General features: G+C 35.0%; 1 protein-coding gene across 1 annotated transcript in view; it reads left to right on the forward strand.

Moving 5' to 3' along the window:
* l(3)76BDm (trafficking protein particle complex subunit 8 homolog l(3)76BDm) overlaps nt 1-17455 on the forward strand; it is a 183895-nt gene that overhangs the window by 147256 nt on the left and 19184 nt on the right. The window contains exon 18 of the mRNA XM_089104758.1: nt 16925-17252. Within this exon, the coding sequence (XP_088960884.1) occupies nt 16925-17252 (328 nt within the window). The remainder of the gene's footprint in view (nt 1-16924; nt 17253-17455) is intronic.

The raw sequence follows: 17455 nt of genomic DNA on the forward strand, positions 1-17455 counted from the left end.
TGCCGACACAATTCTATTGTCTTTTTGACCAAATTTCATAAACAAATCACATATTCTCAATATGTTTCAGTGAAGTAGTCCCCTGGGAGAATTCGCTAATGGACTTTGCCTTTGAGACTGTCAGTCGACGTCGAGACTCACAAAATGATGTTTAAGGTATCGAATCCTCTTAAATAATCTTCAAAATTGAAGCTGATTTTTGACGCACGCTTGACGATTATCTAAGAAACTCATCTAAGTTTCCTCCATCAATTTTCAGATACCTCAATCAAGGGCCCGCTCCTTTCTGGGTCCATTCCTTCCACATACCTCCAATACACAGCGTGAATTCGGAAGCTTGATTTAATAAGAACCCATTTTTTATGGGTTCTTATATTTTTTTTTTACATCGCTCTAATACATGCAGAATAAGGTGAAAAATGGTTGAAAATGGACTTCAAATTTTGAATTGGGGGAGGGGATTAAGAATTTTTGTCTATGATTTCATCTAGGTTTCGCGCTAGGAGCACCTGGAGAACTAAAAATCTAGGCGTAGTAAAGTAACGAGGTAAATTCAAACACAATGCGAGTATCCTGATCATCGAAAACGCGTATCTCCAATATCCAAAAAGCGGCTTGGGAGGCCATTTTACTTCCGGAAGAAACTTCTGAAATTTTATTTCCGTAATTAAATTTGGATTAAATACAAATGCCCCTTGGAAACGAGCGTGGTAAGGTGGTTTTTATGGTATTTAAGTGGATGTTGTTGTAGATGCCTTTATTTCTCCCTTTATAGGGGAGATAAACTTTGGCCCTAAGGTAATTAAGCTTTGGTAGCGTGCCTTAGGCTATGAACGGACTAATAAGGCGTACCAGCTGGGTATATTCGAGAGACTACATGTACATTGCAGAGAGGTTGGCTATAATACAATATTTTTATTCAAGTTAACTTACACTAGTACAAGGTTTAATAATAGTATTCTGCTGGGACTGGTTGTCCCAGGTAGACCACAAGTATCAGAAAACTACAATAATATATAATAAGATACTTAGACACTTACAATAATCCGACATTATTCCAAGGTATTTCTAAATCAATGGACCAGAGGTCAGTCCGGCATAAGGTTAGTATCTCTCTACCCCTTCCCATAAAATATATCTTTTATACATTTTATCAACCACACCTTCCGGGAACCAACCGACGCACATAGCTAGGAAGTGGTGATTTCTCAATTTCCCGTTAAGCATAAACTTGCCAGAATATGTTCCTTATCTTAATAAAAAGTGGTATCACTAAACTTTTGTATTTGCGTCTTAATATTTTTACTAAATTTCAAATTGACGTAGTTAGGAAGCATCATCATAATACTCCCTATTTTAAGAAGAGTTGTCCCAACTCTCAATATTTTACTTTTAAAACCACTTAATTTTGCACTTAGTTATATGCTGCCATCTTTGGGTCATTCTGTGAATATACCCTCAATGGGTTTCCTTAGGATCTTGTTTAAGGTCAAATGTATGCCATGTCCTTTTTTTGTCCAAGGATATTAATTTTAAAATTTATCCTTGTTTCTCTTTTTCTCTGTCTTAAGACTGAAAAATTATCTTTTTACCCTTTTCATATGCATCTTCTGTTTTAGCTTGACCCCCAATGGCTTAAGCATTATATTAGTGGTTCTGTTAAATTATATTTAAAGTTATATTCAAAATGTTTATAAATTATTTGAGTTTAAATTTAATTCCCATTAATAAGTTAACTTATCTGGGTGATGTGGTTGATATATTATTTTGTGGTTGATATACTAAATTGATAATTTATTTAGGACATTTCAGGAGACTTTTAGGGCTAAGCGGGAAATTTAATAATCTGGTGTTAAAGGGTGATCTAGGATTGTTTTCATTGAGAATAAAAAGATTGGTTAGAATGATAGGATACTGGGAAAAGGTGATTGGTTTACAGAATAATAGGTTAGTAAATGCAGCTTATCTGGAGGTGTTGAAGGATAGAAGGAAATGTTCATGGGCTTCCCAGGTGAAATCAATCTTAAATAGTTGTGGGTTATCAGGTGTTTGGAATGAAGGGAAGGGGATGGGGCTGGACGTAGGAAATGCAGCACAACTAGTAAAGGGAGTGCTTGAAGATCAGGAGATTCAGAAATGGCAGTGTGAAGTCGCAGCCTCGGTGTCCCTCGGCATTTACCGGCAATGGAAGGAGGTCTGGGGATTTGATAATTATTTTAAAGCGGGTTTAAATAGTGAAGAAATTAAGTGGTATATATCAGGGAGGGGTAATTTTCTAGCACTTGGAGAAAGGAGGAAATATTTAGGGAGGGTAAGGGTAAAGGAGGGTCCTTACTCATGCCCTATTTGCGGAGAAAATGGGGAGGATCTGCTTCACTTCATGGCCCTTTGTCCCGAATTACAGGATATAAGGAAAGATTTATTTTTTGTTAATGTGGGGACAAGTGAGTGGTTGGTTTCAGTAATGGGATCAAAAAACTATGGGACAATAAGAATGATAGCAAAGTATATAAAATTGGGTATGACACATAGAGATAGATTTTTGTATAAAGGGGTGGGGTGAGTGTGGAAAGTATTGTTGTATGTGTGTAAGTTGTTTTCTTGTTTGTTATTTTTGTAGTCATGGCCCTTGATAGATGTAACATACATCTATATATTTATGTTAGTTTAATGGTATCGTGTGCTTTATTATGTTTTTGTAATGTTTTTTAATTTTGCGTTGTTATTGTTATGTAGGCTACCATACTTTGCTATGAGTGTTATAATCATGTTATTATTTTGTGTGATTTTCCTTTTTTTGCCATGGCCCAAAGTGGCTTTTATTGCAATAAATATCTATCTATCTATCTATCTATCTATACCGCTTATTCTTCGGGTTTAGAAATGCCTTGGATAAATTACACATAACCATTTTTGGTTTTTAAATTTTCACATATTTTTCCAGCACAAAGCATTATCACATTCTTTCAATAATATAAGCCATTTAGGCTACGTAGCACATTCTTTGATATTTTCTAGGCCTAATTTAAGTTCTGATTTTATCACACTTTATGATGAACTGGTAGAAAAGTCTGTAATACTGCATACAGTTTCCAAAATATCAGTTGACTAGTTATGGTTTGGTTTCTGATGGTATGAGCTGTTAGTATCAGGATACAATTGAACTGGCTTCTAATTTTGTTATTTTCCAAAAATGGCTCAAAAAATGATTGAGAAATGGATCCGAAAGGATGTCACAAAAAAATTGATTTCCAAAAAAAACTAAGGCTGTACCTAAAATAAATATTCACATTAGAATACACATAAAGCATAAAGTGTTACATATATAGTAAAAAAGAAACACTCAATTTTGTAAAGTTTAATTACTTTTAATTACTTTTCTCTCATTTTACTCTAAATATAATATGCCGCTTAAATAGGAACATTATGTTTCTTGCTGGATCATCCTTTTCAAACTTAACGGATTTCAAACAAAACTTAACGGATACTTAACGGATTATTTCACAATAAAAATATTTATACGTTGACTCCAAGTCCAACATTTATATATAACATTAAATCACTAGTTGAAACTTAAAGTAAATAAAAACATAGTATATGCACAAGCATTGTGTAATAACTTACACAAGTATTTTTAAGTTGCAAAACTAGATAAAATATTCAACTACTGGTTAAAATTTAGAGCTTTTGAAAAAATCAAACACGGTAAGGACTAGCGTTGGAATTAATTCAAAATAGTGTTTTGTTAATTCCTTATAAAGTATTAATGTAGAATACTTCTTGAATGATACAAAAACCAAAAAAAAAAAAATACTGAACATATTAATTCGCTATATTTACATGATATATATATATATATATATATATATATATATATATATATATATATATATATATATATATATATATATATATATATATATATATATATATATATATATATATATATATATATATATATATATATATATATATATATATATATATATATATATATACAGAAGTTATGAGAATACATAACTTAATTGTTAAAAACAACCAATAGTTATGTACCCTAATAATTTCTTTAATCACTGCAATATTTGTTCTTTGCACAACTTTAAAATAAGTCCGTCAAGACTTTTATATGATAAGTCTTAACTGCAATTAAAATATTTACAAAAAAAAAATCAACTTTAGCTAATAGATTTATACACTATAATTGAGAAATGTGATTAGCCTCCATATAAGGGCTTGGCAATACTTCATATAACATGACTTTGCTATTTACATTTCTATATTTACAATTTTTCTACGATAACAATTCCGTATTTATTAAAGGCTTTCAAAATACCTTTATAACTGTATATATTTTCTCAATAACATTTTTCACCACTATATACATTTTCCATATACGACTCTATACATTAATTTTTTGCTTCTTTTTTTATCTTTGTTTTGTGCTTGCACTCTAAGGTTTGCTTACCAGGGCTTCTTTTGGTAGCTCCTTACAATGTTTCTGTATTCTCTTGTCATCGGCTATAGCTAAGAGGACTTTTATGAACCTGCACACACAATAATTAATTATGTATAACCACACTTTTATTTGGGGCCCCAGTTATTTCTTGGGCTATTCTGTTATCAAACAAAGTGGCCCTTCGGCAGAAAACATACCTTGCATTCATGGCACACGATAAATTATTTTTTTTTTACATACAAGTGATAATGACTATTTTCACTTTAACTTCCCAACTTCTGGTGGTCTTGTCTAAAGTTTCAACTTCAACTTAGGTCCTTTAGGCTATTATTGCGCCTTTTTTTATTGTTTATGCCATGCTAGTCATTTTCCCGAAAACGACTCCCACATAAGAGAGCAAAATTTGTCCTGTCTACTTGGAGCATATCTACTTGGCTCCGTAGTATTAATGCTACTTATTTTGTACATCTTTAGTACAATTATTTCGTACTAGACTCGTTCGGTCAGTTCAATATGCACGTATAACAGAGTTTAACTGACTCCGTTGATTTTCTTTTCCTTCAATTTCGTCTGGCTATATTTTCAACTTGTACCCTTTTTTCCCTTCAAGTTTTTATGCTGATAGCCATTCTATGGTCAAATTAATTATCTCCTTATTTTTTAAGAGGTGGGGGGGGTGTCTTTTGTCGCAACCTTTATTTTTTTGAAATTATTTAAATTTCTCCGTTCGAAAGTGTTTGTGTTAGAAAAGTACTGTAGTTTTGTAGCTGATTTTAGAACACTTTTAATCAAGTTTTGCCCCGCATTTGCTAGTTCTCATTTCTTTATAAAAATGCAATTTTTACGACATACTGGTTTCAGATTTTATTTTAGTTTTAATTACGATTTTATTTTGTTTGCCAAAGAGAGACAACAATACCCTTTGCAAAGCTACATAACTTTGAATGCGATTCTCACTATCTGTGGTTTATTGATAAGCTTAAATGTTGGAAAATTATATGAATAAATTTCTTTTCTTTACTAAAAGTTTTTTTTCGTTGTGTAATGTTATATTTTATTTTCAAAGAAAAAGTGGATACGTTTAGTTTGTGTTAGGATTCAACGGATTGGGATTTGGGTGTTGGGGTTGGCACAGTTGACAACCAGTTGTTTAAACTAGGGATCTTCTGTGCCTGTTGGTTTTCTCAGATCCAATACATCGCTAGAGTTAAAATTATTACCTTGAACTACTGTGGTTTGCTTGTGACGATCAGGTTTATTTTTGGCTTATCTTTAATGGATTTTGTCGTTGGCTTTTACCTCCTGGTAAGTTTTTAGGTGATAATTTATTTCTATATTGCTTTTCGTTTCTTTTACCTATTACGTTTTTTTTTCTTTCTAAGCTTATTCTAAGTTTCGCTTAAATCTTTATAGCGCTTAATTATTGTCTTTAATTTTTTTTTCTTTTTACCATTTGTAACTAATAAAAAATTATTATATTAGACTATAACTGATTATAATGATATTACAGTTAGATTATACATGTCTGGATTCATGTAAACTCTTTCTGCCTTTCCCATTATAATTATTTTTAAATTTCTTCAAAACAATTTTTTTTTAAATTTGACTGGAGGTGCCACCTTTTTTTCTATGTTAATAATTTTTGCTGACGACTTATATTATGAAGGACATTTTGACGTTATTAACATACCGATTAAAGGAAGAAAAAAATATAGATAGTTCTTTAGAGGTTCTTTACTCGTTTTCGTTTTCCCACGTTATCGTTACTTTATTCAAATACTAATCGATTGGGAACAACCCTAGCTCTCCCTTTATCTGTTTCCTGGTCTGAATTTTGGATTCGAAATTTTTGTTTCTCTTCTTTAGAATATTGATAAATTTTTTCCTGGTCTCTATAATGTTGCTTACAAGGTTCTGAATTCGAGCGTGGTTTTGTTGCTTCGTCAAAGGTCTTTAGCCTCCGTTCCTCATGACGTTTGGCCTTTTTCATTAGTGCTTTAGCCACTTGTGCTGCTGAAGAAGGAACTTGTTGCTTAATTTCTGGGTTTCTTTACTGTTCTCCATAATTTTTCTCTTCAGGAGGTTTTTCTTAACGATGCCCCAGGTTTAGTTATATCTGTTTCTGTAGAAGGATTATCGGTTTCACATTCTGTTAGCTCGCGTCTGGTAGATGGTGTTTGTTCCAAAAGCCATTTTTGTGTTAAGACTGTAGGCAAATCTAGTGTATGAAAATCAGATCATTCTGTGGTTTCTTCCAATTTTTCTTCCTCTTTGGATTTAACCTCTGGTTTATTATCATAAAGCCGTAGGTTGTTTTATAAAAACAACCTTTATTTTCATAAAGCCGCTAGTATCCGATGAGCATTGGACTTTTCCCTTTTTCTCTTGTTTGTTTTGGAACGTTTGTAGCCAAGACTGGGCTAAATATTCCTTCTACTTCTCCCAACTGTTGTGGTCGTTAAAAAGGCCATGGAATTCATATGACCTTCTAATTTATACTGTTGAAATTGTTTCATCTATTTTTTCACCTGGAGAAATCAGCTCTAATTTCCATGGTTTTAAGAAAAATCCTTTTTTCATTCTAATTATCGTGTATTATTTCTTCCTTTTCATTATACTGATGTTTTAGAACATAGGTTAAGTTATTTGGTAGAATTTTTACAATTCTATAGGGCCCGTTCCTTTTCGGTTTTAACTTTTTCATCCCTTCTAGATTGGTTTTGTATGCATAGACCACGTTTTCTAAAAAATGATTAGTCTTGTTTTTGACTGTTCTGTCATATTTTTCTTTTTGTTTTCTTTTTACATTTTACAAATTGTCATGAGCCTTTGCCATGGCTTTTTTCATTCGCATAACCTTTTCTTTTTAGTACTGGTCTAGATTGCAAAATATTCTATCATTCTATATTTCATATAAAAAAATTCTCTGATCTCTGAGATATTGTAAAAAAAATAGCGTTTCTTTTAAAGAACGTGAAAAAGTCGTATTTACTGCAAAGACTACGAATGGTATGTGGTCGTCTCAATTCTCATTTTCCTCTCTTGCGTGCATCCCTAGCATATAAGCTAATTTTCTACATTTACGTTTAAATATTCCAATAGCGGATACCATTAGCTGATTTCATGTAAGACGAGGTAAACTGTCGCTTTACCCCCAAATATTCCGTATTTTCGTCTAATAATTTGGCTCTAAAACATGGCCCATTGTTACTAAGTAAAGTTCTAGGAAAAAATCCGTGTTCCAAAAATAGCCAGTTGAGTAAAACTTTCGCAATGTTTTTTTTCACTTCGTCTTTAATTGGAAAAGCGTATAAATATGAGTTGAAATGGTCAACTACGGTTAGTACACACCTATTTCCTTTCCTGGGAACTGGTAAATTTCCTCCTTCCCCTCAAATATCTATTGACATTAGTTCTCCTACCCCTGCAGGGGTGGGGTATTGACCTAATTTGGCCCTAGGGGTCTTTGGTGGTTACTTTTTAGGCACACTCGTGGCAGCTTTTTATGAAAGCTTATACTTTGGAGCACATTTGTGGGAAATTAAATTTCCTTTTATCCTCCCTATAGTTTTCGCTTCTCCCATATGACAGCCACTATTTGCGTTTGCCATCTGTAAAATTTCTCCTTCCAGTGATTTTGGAATTACTTAAATAATTTTTAAGTCATTTATTATATATTCTTGGGGTGCTCTGTAATATCTTACCAAAAGATTTTTACTTTCATCCAGATCAAAATTATCGAAGTCCTTCAAAAAATGTTTAAAGTGTTCTGGCAGTTCCGTTCCTTTTGATAAAAAGGATTTCATTGCTAAACAAAAATCATCTTTATCTTGATGATTCGAAATATTTCCACTAGATTGTATTTCCACCCCTTCCAGTTGGTTTTGAATGGTTGTTATCAAATTTCCTTGCGTATCAGGGTTTCGTGACAAATAGTCTGGTAAAATGTTTTTACGGCCCTTTATATATATTGGGGTATATGAATATGCTTGCAGACGTAGCATCCACTGTGTCAGTCGTGCTGAAGTATTCTGCATCGTATATAGCCAAATTAGTGATTTTTGGTCTACGCGTAAAATGATTTTTTTCCCAAGCGAAAATTGGCGAAAATATTCTGTAAAAACTACAACTGCTAGGCATTCTCTTTCAACCATCGAATATTTTCTTTCTGCCTCTGTCAGCGACTTGCTGGCGTATTGGACTATTTATTCTACTCCTTCCGAATTTGTTTTTAATAATATGGCCCCAATCCCGTACCCCGACGCATCTGTTTGTAAACAAAAGTCTTGTGACAAATCTGGTAGTTTAAGTATTGGTGCCTGTAATTGCCTCTTTATTTCATTCAGTGCCTGTATTGCGTCCGATGGACATTCGAATTTGTCTGATCTTTTCAAAAGGTTTGTCAAAGGTTGTGCTATTGTTGCATAATTTTTAATATATCGTCGGAAATAACTTAACAAACCAAAAATTTACTTGCAGCTTTTTTGATCTTTCGGTGGCTGTAAATTTTCTATGACCGTAAATATTTCTGGATTTGGTGAAATAGTACCTTGGTTTATCAGATGTCCAAGAAAAATTAGTTTTGGTACTACTATTTTTAACTTTTCTGGTTTTAATTTTAAGTCTGTTTTTCAAGTTTTTCCAGTATTTTTCTAAGTCCGACTAAATGGTCTTCCAGGTTTTCAGTAAACAAAATTACATCATCTAAGTAAGCCAAGGTATCTTTTTTCCTTCCTGGTTCGTTATCTTTTAACACCAAATTCGTTAGTCGACTAAGACAGTTTGTACCTAACGATAATCCAAAAGGAAAACGTTCAAATGTAAACGTTCTTCCATCATCTAATATTACTGTTACTTTGTGCTTTGTTTCTGGATCTAAGGCTATTTGCCAATATACTGCTATTAAGTCAAAGGCTCCAGGTAACTCCAGGTATTATCTTTTCTTCTGAATATTACTAGTGGAAAACATCAATCGCTAACACTCGCCTTAATTATACCCTGTTCTTCGATTTCCTTTATTTGGTCGTCCAGCCATGGTTTTAAATGATTAGGTGTTTTTTACGGTGACTTTTTTATTCGAGGTCCCTGTGCTGATATTTTGTGCGTGATTAAGTGAGTTAATCCGTAATCCGCTTTGTGTCTTGCGAATGTCCATCCAAAATCCCAAAGAATATTTCCCAACCGGATTTTTACGTTTTCCGGTAAGTGTTTTAAATCAAATTGTTGCAAAAAGTCAGTTTTTGTCATTTCATACTTTTCTTGTGGTTGCGGTTTCGACGATATTTGTTCGTGGCTAGTAAAACTTACGCTTAATTCTGGGCTGCTTAGAGATTTCATTTCTGAATTCATAATCTTTTCCACTGTCCCAAGCCCTATTTGGTTCAGATTTATTTTTTTATTACTTAGATTTGATAGTTTTAAGTATGTTATACCATTTTCAGTTTTAATAACTTGATCTTCCATGAAAATCCTGTGGTATTCCTCGAGGGTGTATCCTCCTATCATGGCATCCATTGTTTTAACCTTTCCTTCTTTTATATTTAATGTCACTAGCACTTGAGCTGTTGTTCCCCCTTCTATTGTGATTTTTTCGTTTATTTTTAGGTTATAATCAGAATCGTCAATTTCTTTATCTGTTGATCCGCAAATTTGCCTGTTAGTTTCATTTGCCTGGCTTATGGTTATTGTATCAGTTAGGGGTTCCCATACGATCCCATATTTCCTTATACTGTCTACTCCTAGAAAACAAGGAAATGGTAGCTGATTACATATCATCACCGTTATTGTTATTTCTGTATTCTCTGTGCTAAATGTTAATGAACATTCCGCCAAAATTCTCACTTTGTGACCTGTTACGGATGTAAGGGTATTCTGGCATCTGCTAACGAAATTTTTTACACTAGGAGGAAACCCCTTAAATACCCCCCCTCGAATTAATGATTTAGACGCATCCGTGTCCAGTAAACACGGTAAATTTTGGAAACACTCAATTTTAAAAAAACGCAAAATCGGTAGATTATTATTATTTGTATTTGTATCACAACACTCTAAACTATAAAGGGGTCTTTATAAGGATGTAGCTCTGTCGACCCTTAGAGGCTGGCTTCTCCGTTTAAATGCCCACTGTTTGACAAAAGTTACTGGGGTTATTCCAGTTTTCTTCAACGTTGCCATTTTGACACTGGGTGTTGTTAACCGTTTACCCTCTAGGCCTAAATTCAGGAATATTATTAGGTATTTGCCAAATATTATTTGTTCCCTGCGTTTCTAAATTTCTACCCCCTTGCGTTCTGAACTGATGTCTTGTCTTTTACGTCTGGTCTTCTATGTGTATTCTATGCCAGCAATCTGCTGCATAGTGGTTTGGTTTGCTACAATAATAGCAATTAAATTTTCTCTTAAATTGTTTGTTGGTTTCCTGGTTACTTCTAAATATTCTTGATCTATCCTTGTTGGTTCCCCAACTATCCGTCTTAGGTGGGGGAGGGTGCCCATATTTTCTGTAATTATTAGCTGCTAATCTCTCAAGGTCGTGGAATCTGTCAGCTACTTCCGTAGACGGCGACCCTTGGCCTCCGTCGCGCCTTTTTGCTTCACGATTTGGCTCCTCAAAGTTCACCTATATTTTCTATAATTATTAGCTGCTAATCTCTCAAGGTCGTGGAATCTGTCAGCTACTTCCGTAGACGGCTACCCTTGGCCTCCGTCGCGCCTTTTTGGTTCACGATTTGGCTCCTCAAAGTTCACCCATATTTTCTATAATTATTAGCTGCTAATCTCTCAAGGTCGTGGAATCTTTCAGCTACTTCCGTAGACGGCTACCCTTGGCCTCCGTCGCGCCTTTTTGGTTCACGATTTGGCTCCTCAAAGTTCACCCGCTTCTATCCCCTTCTATATTTTATACTTTCTTGGGCTCCTGTGTTATTTATTGACATCTAATCAAAATTTTCATGGCCTCGTCAATTTTTACCTCTGTTTTTACTAGGATTATAGCCAGCTCTAAATTTTCTGGTTTCCGCGATAATATTAGTCTTAATAGCTTTTTTGGTAACCCTTGCGTAAAAGTATGTAATTGTACTTTCTGTACTGTCTCGCCATTTCCGCCTTTCTCTAACTACAAGCCTACAGATTGGCTAATTTTGTCTGCATATTCCCTGATACTAGTTGAGATATTGAATGTCACTACCTCAGTTTTTCGCCTCTCGGAGATGCTTGTCTCTATGAACCTTGTTTTAAAAGATTCAATTAGACTACTGATGTCCTTGGGCTCTTTTTCCTTAATTGCATCAAAATGTTTAAGGTCATTTCCCTTTAATCTAGCTGCAACGTATTGCTCTTTTACCTTGTCGTCAAACGACTCAGTTAGTTCGTTGAAAGTTTCAATTTTTCAATAAACTCATCGACATCTGAAAGTCCCGCGTATTCTGGTGTAGTTTTGGCAATTTCAAGTACTATTGATAGAGAAGCCATTTTTCCTCTGGTAAAGCCATTTGATTCAATCAACTATTTTTATCTAGCCCTCTCGACTCAGTTTTGCAACTGCCACCAGTTGTGGTAAGGTGGTTTTTATGGTATTTGGTGATGTTGTTGTAGATGCCTTTATTTCTCCATTTATAGGGGAGATAAACTATGCCCCCAAGGTAATTAAACTTTGGTAGCGTGCCTTAGGCTATGACCGGACTAATAAGCCGTACCAGCTGGGTATATTCGGCAGACTAAATGTAGATTGTAGAGAGGTTGGCTATAATGCAATATTTTTATTCAAGTTAACTTACACTAGTACAAGGTTTAATAATAGATATATATGTTCTGCTGGGACTGCTTGTCCCAGGTAGACCATAAGTCTCAGAAAACTAGAATAATATATAATAAGATGCTTAGACACTTACAATAATCCGACAGTATTCTAAGGTATTTCTAAATGAACGGACCAGAGGTCAGTCCGGCATATAAGTTAGTATCTCTCTACCCCTTCCCATAAAATGTATCTTTTACACATTTTATCAACCACACCTTCCGGGACCCAACCGACGTGCATAGCTAGGAACTGGTAATTTCTCAATTTCCCGTTAAGCATAAACTTGCCAGGATATGTTCATGGGCGTAGGGAAGGGGGAGGGTGGGGGCAGCTGCCCCCCCTAGAACTTCAAATTTACAATAGATATTAGTGAGAATTTTTTGTATGTTGGAATTTTTTGTTGGATGTTACCTGGTAGATGGTTAAAAAAGCTGGAAATAAACAGAAATTTCCAAATATCGTTTGCGATATCAACATTTATGTTTCGATCTTCAATATTGATTTTCGGTCCAATATATATATAGGAGACTGGCCCACGATTGGCTGATTTTAACTTGTTTAATTCTCCATGAATTGATTCAAACGATAAGAAGTTACTGAGCATGTCAAAGCAAAAGTAACTCATTCAATACAATCCTTGAAAAAGACAATTAGAAATACTCCGCCATTTTTCCACCTGGTTGCCTCTATCCAAGTGGTCAAGAGTACCAAACCTGGGCCATCCCGGCACTGGTTCAGTCGTCTCTGCCTTACGTTTGGCCACCGGACAAAAGAAAAAGAAAAGTGACCAGGAAAACATTAAAGCTTGTTTTTCGGCTATAAAATTAAGAAAGAATATGATCAGCATAGGAAACTAAAAAATGAATTTCATTAAGGTTTAAAAAAAACTGAAGAGCATTAACTTCAAATTATAAATTGACTAATCAACAGCAAAAGAAAGCCGCTCCGCTAATCTTGGTGTTCTACCTTTCAGTGGTGGCAGTTTTATTTCAACTTCTGTCTTTAAGACACTATTCATCTCGTCAGTTAGCCCAAAGTCTACTTTTGCTACTTTTGATAATGATAAGTCAAAGTTGCTACTTTTGATAATGATAAAATTGTGAACAGAATTCCCTTTCTTGCTCTTCAGTTCAATCAGAATGTAATCACCAGCCTTGACTTTCTCAGTGTCAAATTAGAAGTTGCTGGTAGGGGGCTTGTCTTCAATGTCTATACTGGGGTCTGAAGAGTTGTTGTATACAGGATCATGTACATCAGAATCGTCACTCTAACTGTAACTCTTGTTGCCAGAGACACGCCTTTTGCTTTTTAGTCTTTTCATTTATCTGACTTTCATCCGTTCCAGGACTAAGGCTTTTTGGCAGATACTGCTTTTATCCTAGCAGTAATGCATTCTTTCATAGGGGTGTCAGTGAGCACTTCTGAGTTTTTCATACTTTTTTCCTGTTGATTTTTTGGGTTTGAGTTGATTGATAAAATGCTGCAAGTAAAGCAAAGAATGGGAGGCAGTCATCCAGCCAGAAGTATTTTCTGAGTTGATCGTGATGGTTCCTGGTAAAGCTCCCGTGAGTAAAATTTCCAGACACTGTTTTTGTGGGGAAATAAGTAGAGGAGGGAGTGTGTTCCCAACACATTAACACCAGCACAAATCGTGGTCAACTGATCTTTTTCTGCTGACGTGACCTTCCCTACTTACTTCTGGTCTCGCTGCGCAATGGTTTTACCAGGCTTGTGGATTTTTTCAGACCTGAATCGTCAAAATTTCCAATGTATTGTGGTCTGAACATGTGTTTATATAGGCCTCAATCCTGGTTGTTAAAGAAAGCTCCTACAATGTGACAGTTGAAAGCAGTTGTCCGTCATAGGCTTGTACTTATTGGCGTTCTTACTGGTAGAGTTTTAAGTCAATCCATAAAACCACGGAACCAATCTTTACCTGTAATTCCCCCACTGTTTCGACTACCTTTGCAGTTCCGTTATCCGGTACTTTTATGCTCTGAATAATGGCATAAGTGTATGCAAATTTACACGCTTCTAGGGGAATACAGTCGAAAGCATATAAGCTATCGTTTTCAAGTAAGTTTTTAGTCTTTTTGCTTGTTCCTCTGTAAACATTGATCATGGGTTGTAACAGGGTGTAAGGAAATGCAGGTCCAAACTTTTTAGAGGGATATTCAGCTTCTGAACTTTTTTTATGTAGTCTTGCAGCGTTCCTCTAGGGACACCCATGGTACTTCCAGAGAATCCAATTGACTTCTTGTAGAATAAGACAGAAAAAACTGCTATTTTGTTTTCTTCTGGATCACAGCCACCTTTCTTTCTTTTCTCTCCTGTTTTACTTTTAATCATTTTATCTTGAATGAAATTTAACAGAAAAAAAAGAACTTCAGTTCACCTACTGTTCTGACAGGATTAAACAACGCCAGAAATATCACAGTTTTGGGTATTAAGCTTGCCTTCAACCTTGAAATATGCTGTTTACACAGCTTTTACGAGCATAGCCCACTTTTGGACACCTTGGTACGGCATGCCGAATTTACCCTGGGTATTGTGGCCGAACTTGGGAGTTCACTATCCCACAAGATGAAAAAATACTAACAGCTAACTGGTGAAGATGGCACGTCTCGGAAGCTGCCAAAAACAGGCAAATAATAGGAGAATACAATGCGAGTTTACAACGCGAGTTTTCTAGTATTCGTAATTAGGCGTAGGCTTTCAGGCAAAATTGAACAAAATTCCTGAGTTAATCACCATAAAACCTGATCCAATCTGAAATTTTTGGTAAAAGTATTAATTAAGGTCAGACTTAAAAAAAAATACACTGCAATCTGTCAGAGCGTTTATAATCCACCAGAAGCCCCATAGGTTTTTGTATTGAAACTGTTGAAACTTTGTATTGCTTTGGCTAGACGTGGGCCGGTCTCCCCTATACCAATTTTAATATTTAATATTACCCAACTGTAAACTTTTGAGTTGAATTCTTAGAAGAAGCTGTAATCTAACCATAATGTGATTTGTGTCGAATCGATTTTGTGGTGTTTATGTTTTCTGGAAATTGGAAGTAGGATAGTGGGTCTCTTATGTTATACTGTTGCAGGAAAAGTAGAACATGGAAAATGTTAAAGGCCGAGTTTTAGAGAAATATAGAATGACTAGTTTCTAAATACCTATATTCAAAGGACCTCGGGAAGTATTAGTAAGATCCCTCCCCCGCCATCACAGAAGCGGCTGCCCCCCCGCCCCCGACAGGAAATGCAGCCTACGCCCATGCTATTGACATATCAGTCCTTTTCTTCTTCTGATTAAAAAAATATTCCTTTTCTTACTTAATTTTGACATATTTTACTGGCCAATATTTGTTCGATTGCAAAGGGTTGTATTGACTATTGAAATATTTGAGTATATGATGAGGTAGTAAATTGGGCGGTACAATCGTTTGGTTTGGCTTTTTGTGTAAACAGGAAAGTTTCCTTCGTTTCTTTTCATGATTCAGTGTGACAACAAAGAGAATTTAATAGCTGTATAAAAATCAAAAGAAAAATAGTAGAAAATCCCAGTTTTCAGGTATGAATACACCGAAAATGGAGCCAGGGGAGCGAAAATTGTTTTCAGTTCGATGTCAAAAGTACTTTAATTGTAAATTCGAATCTATTTATGCCAGAGCCACGTTATAGTCAGACTTGTTGATAAAATCAAAACTACACAAATTCGAGGCGTAAATTATCTCGTCCACGGAATTGAGCAATACTCAGCTCTAAATCATTATCATTGACTTATCAGACTGATGATTCAAGGCACAACTTTTTGAAATTAGAAAAGGTGGAAGCTTCAAACAGCAGTGTTCCTATCTGTATAATGAATGTGCCAAAATATAAAGAGACGAAGTGTTAACATGCAATAATCGGGAACAAATAAAGGTTGATATATGTTTTCCAAATCAGTTTTCTGCCACTTCAATTTTTACCTTTTTAGCACAAGCGCGACGTTGGATCCAAGAAACAGGACGTATCATTCACATTCCTTGGCCATTTAATCAACATTTGTTATTATGGTTTGGATCGGGCATTAGTCAAATTTGCTCCTGATGGCTATAGTCAATTTTTGATATTGGTCCTTATTCTTCGGGGTAATCATCTACTTTTGTCAGGATAATTTAAATATTTCTCTGGGTTGTAAAATTTTAACTGTTGTGGCTACATAGAAGACTGAAAGCTGGAATAAAATTGCATTTGATGCATTCTCATGGGCGTAGGAAGGGGGGGGGGTGCATCTGCCCCCCATAGACTTTCAAATTTACATTAGATATGGCTGAAAAAGCAGATGGTTGGAAAAGCGGTTGATAAAAGGCCCTCCATAACACTATCGACTGCCACCCCCTAGACAATATGCCGGCTACGCCCATGGATATGTTCCTTATCTTAATAAAAAGTGGTATTACTAAACTTTTGTATTTGCGTCTTAATATTTTTCCTAAATTCTAAATTGACTTAATTAGAAAGCATCACCACACGAGCAGAGCATAAACTGAATAAAGACATTTTCCAAAAGAATTCAAAGGAAGTTAAAGAGCGATATTAAAACTTGAAACGAGGTCTTAGTGTATTAATGAATGTTTCAGAAAGAAATGTAGTTCAAATAACTGGGATTTACATAAAGTTCTTTCATTGCAGATACTCATTAAACAACCATACTTTCCAAATACTGCTTAATGATTCCTTGATGATGTCAGGAAAAGCATGCCGTAGACCAATGGAATGGAAAGACAACAGATATACAGACTCACTTTCCATAGCTCTCCGTTTAACAAGTCGCCTTTTATCAAGCGAGGGCCTAGGAGTCATGTCAATAGATGATGTAAATGTGCTAAATGATGAATGGGACGCGATGCTTATTCGTGATTCTGAATTACTACCGGATCTTAAACCTTTTCAGGAGGCTCTGATAAACATTACATGTGCTGCAACAAGGCCTCTGGAACCTGTTAGTGATATAGAAACGGTAATTTTCTGTATGAGATAGGCTTGAAATGGTGATACATTTTGACCTAATAGAAATTTTCATAACATAGGCTATATAATATAGGCTATTAACATAGGCTAGTTAAGAACAGAAAAGCCAAATAAATCATGGTTTACAACATTTTGGTATAAACACTAAAACACATAAAATAGTGGTGTCAATTTTGCTAAAATGTGCAAGGT

The sequence above is a fragment of the Artemia sp. Qi Xiang Cuo genome, chromosome 19 (genome assembly GCF_049724085.1).
Source record: "Artemia sp. Qi Xiang Cuo chromosome 19, ASM4972408v1, whole genome shotgun sequence".
Classification (NCBI taxonomy): Eukaryota; Metazoa; Arthropoda; class Branchiopoda; order Anostraca; family Artemiidae; genus Artemia; species Artemia sp. Qi Xiang Cuo.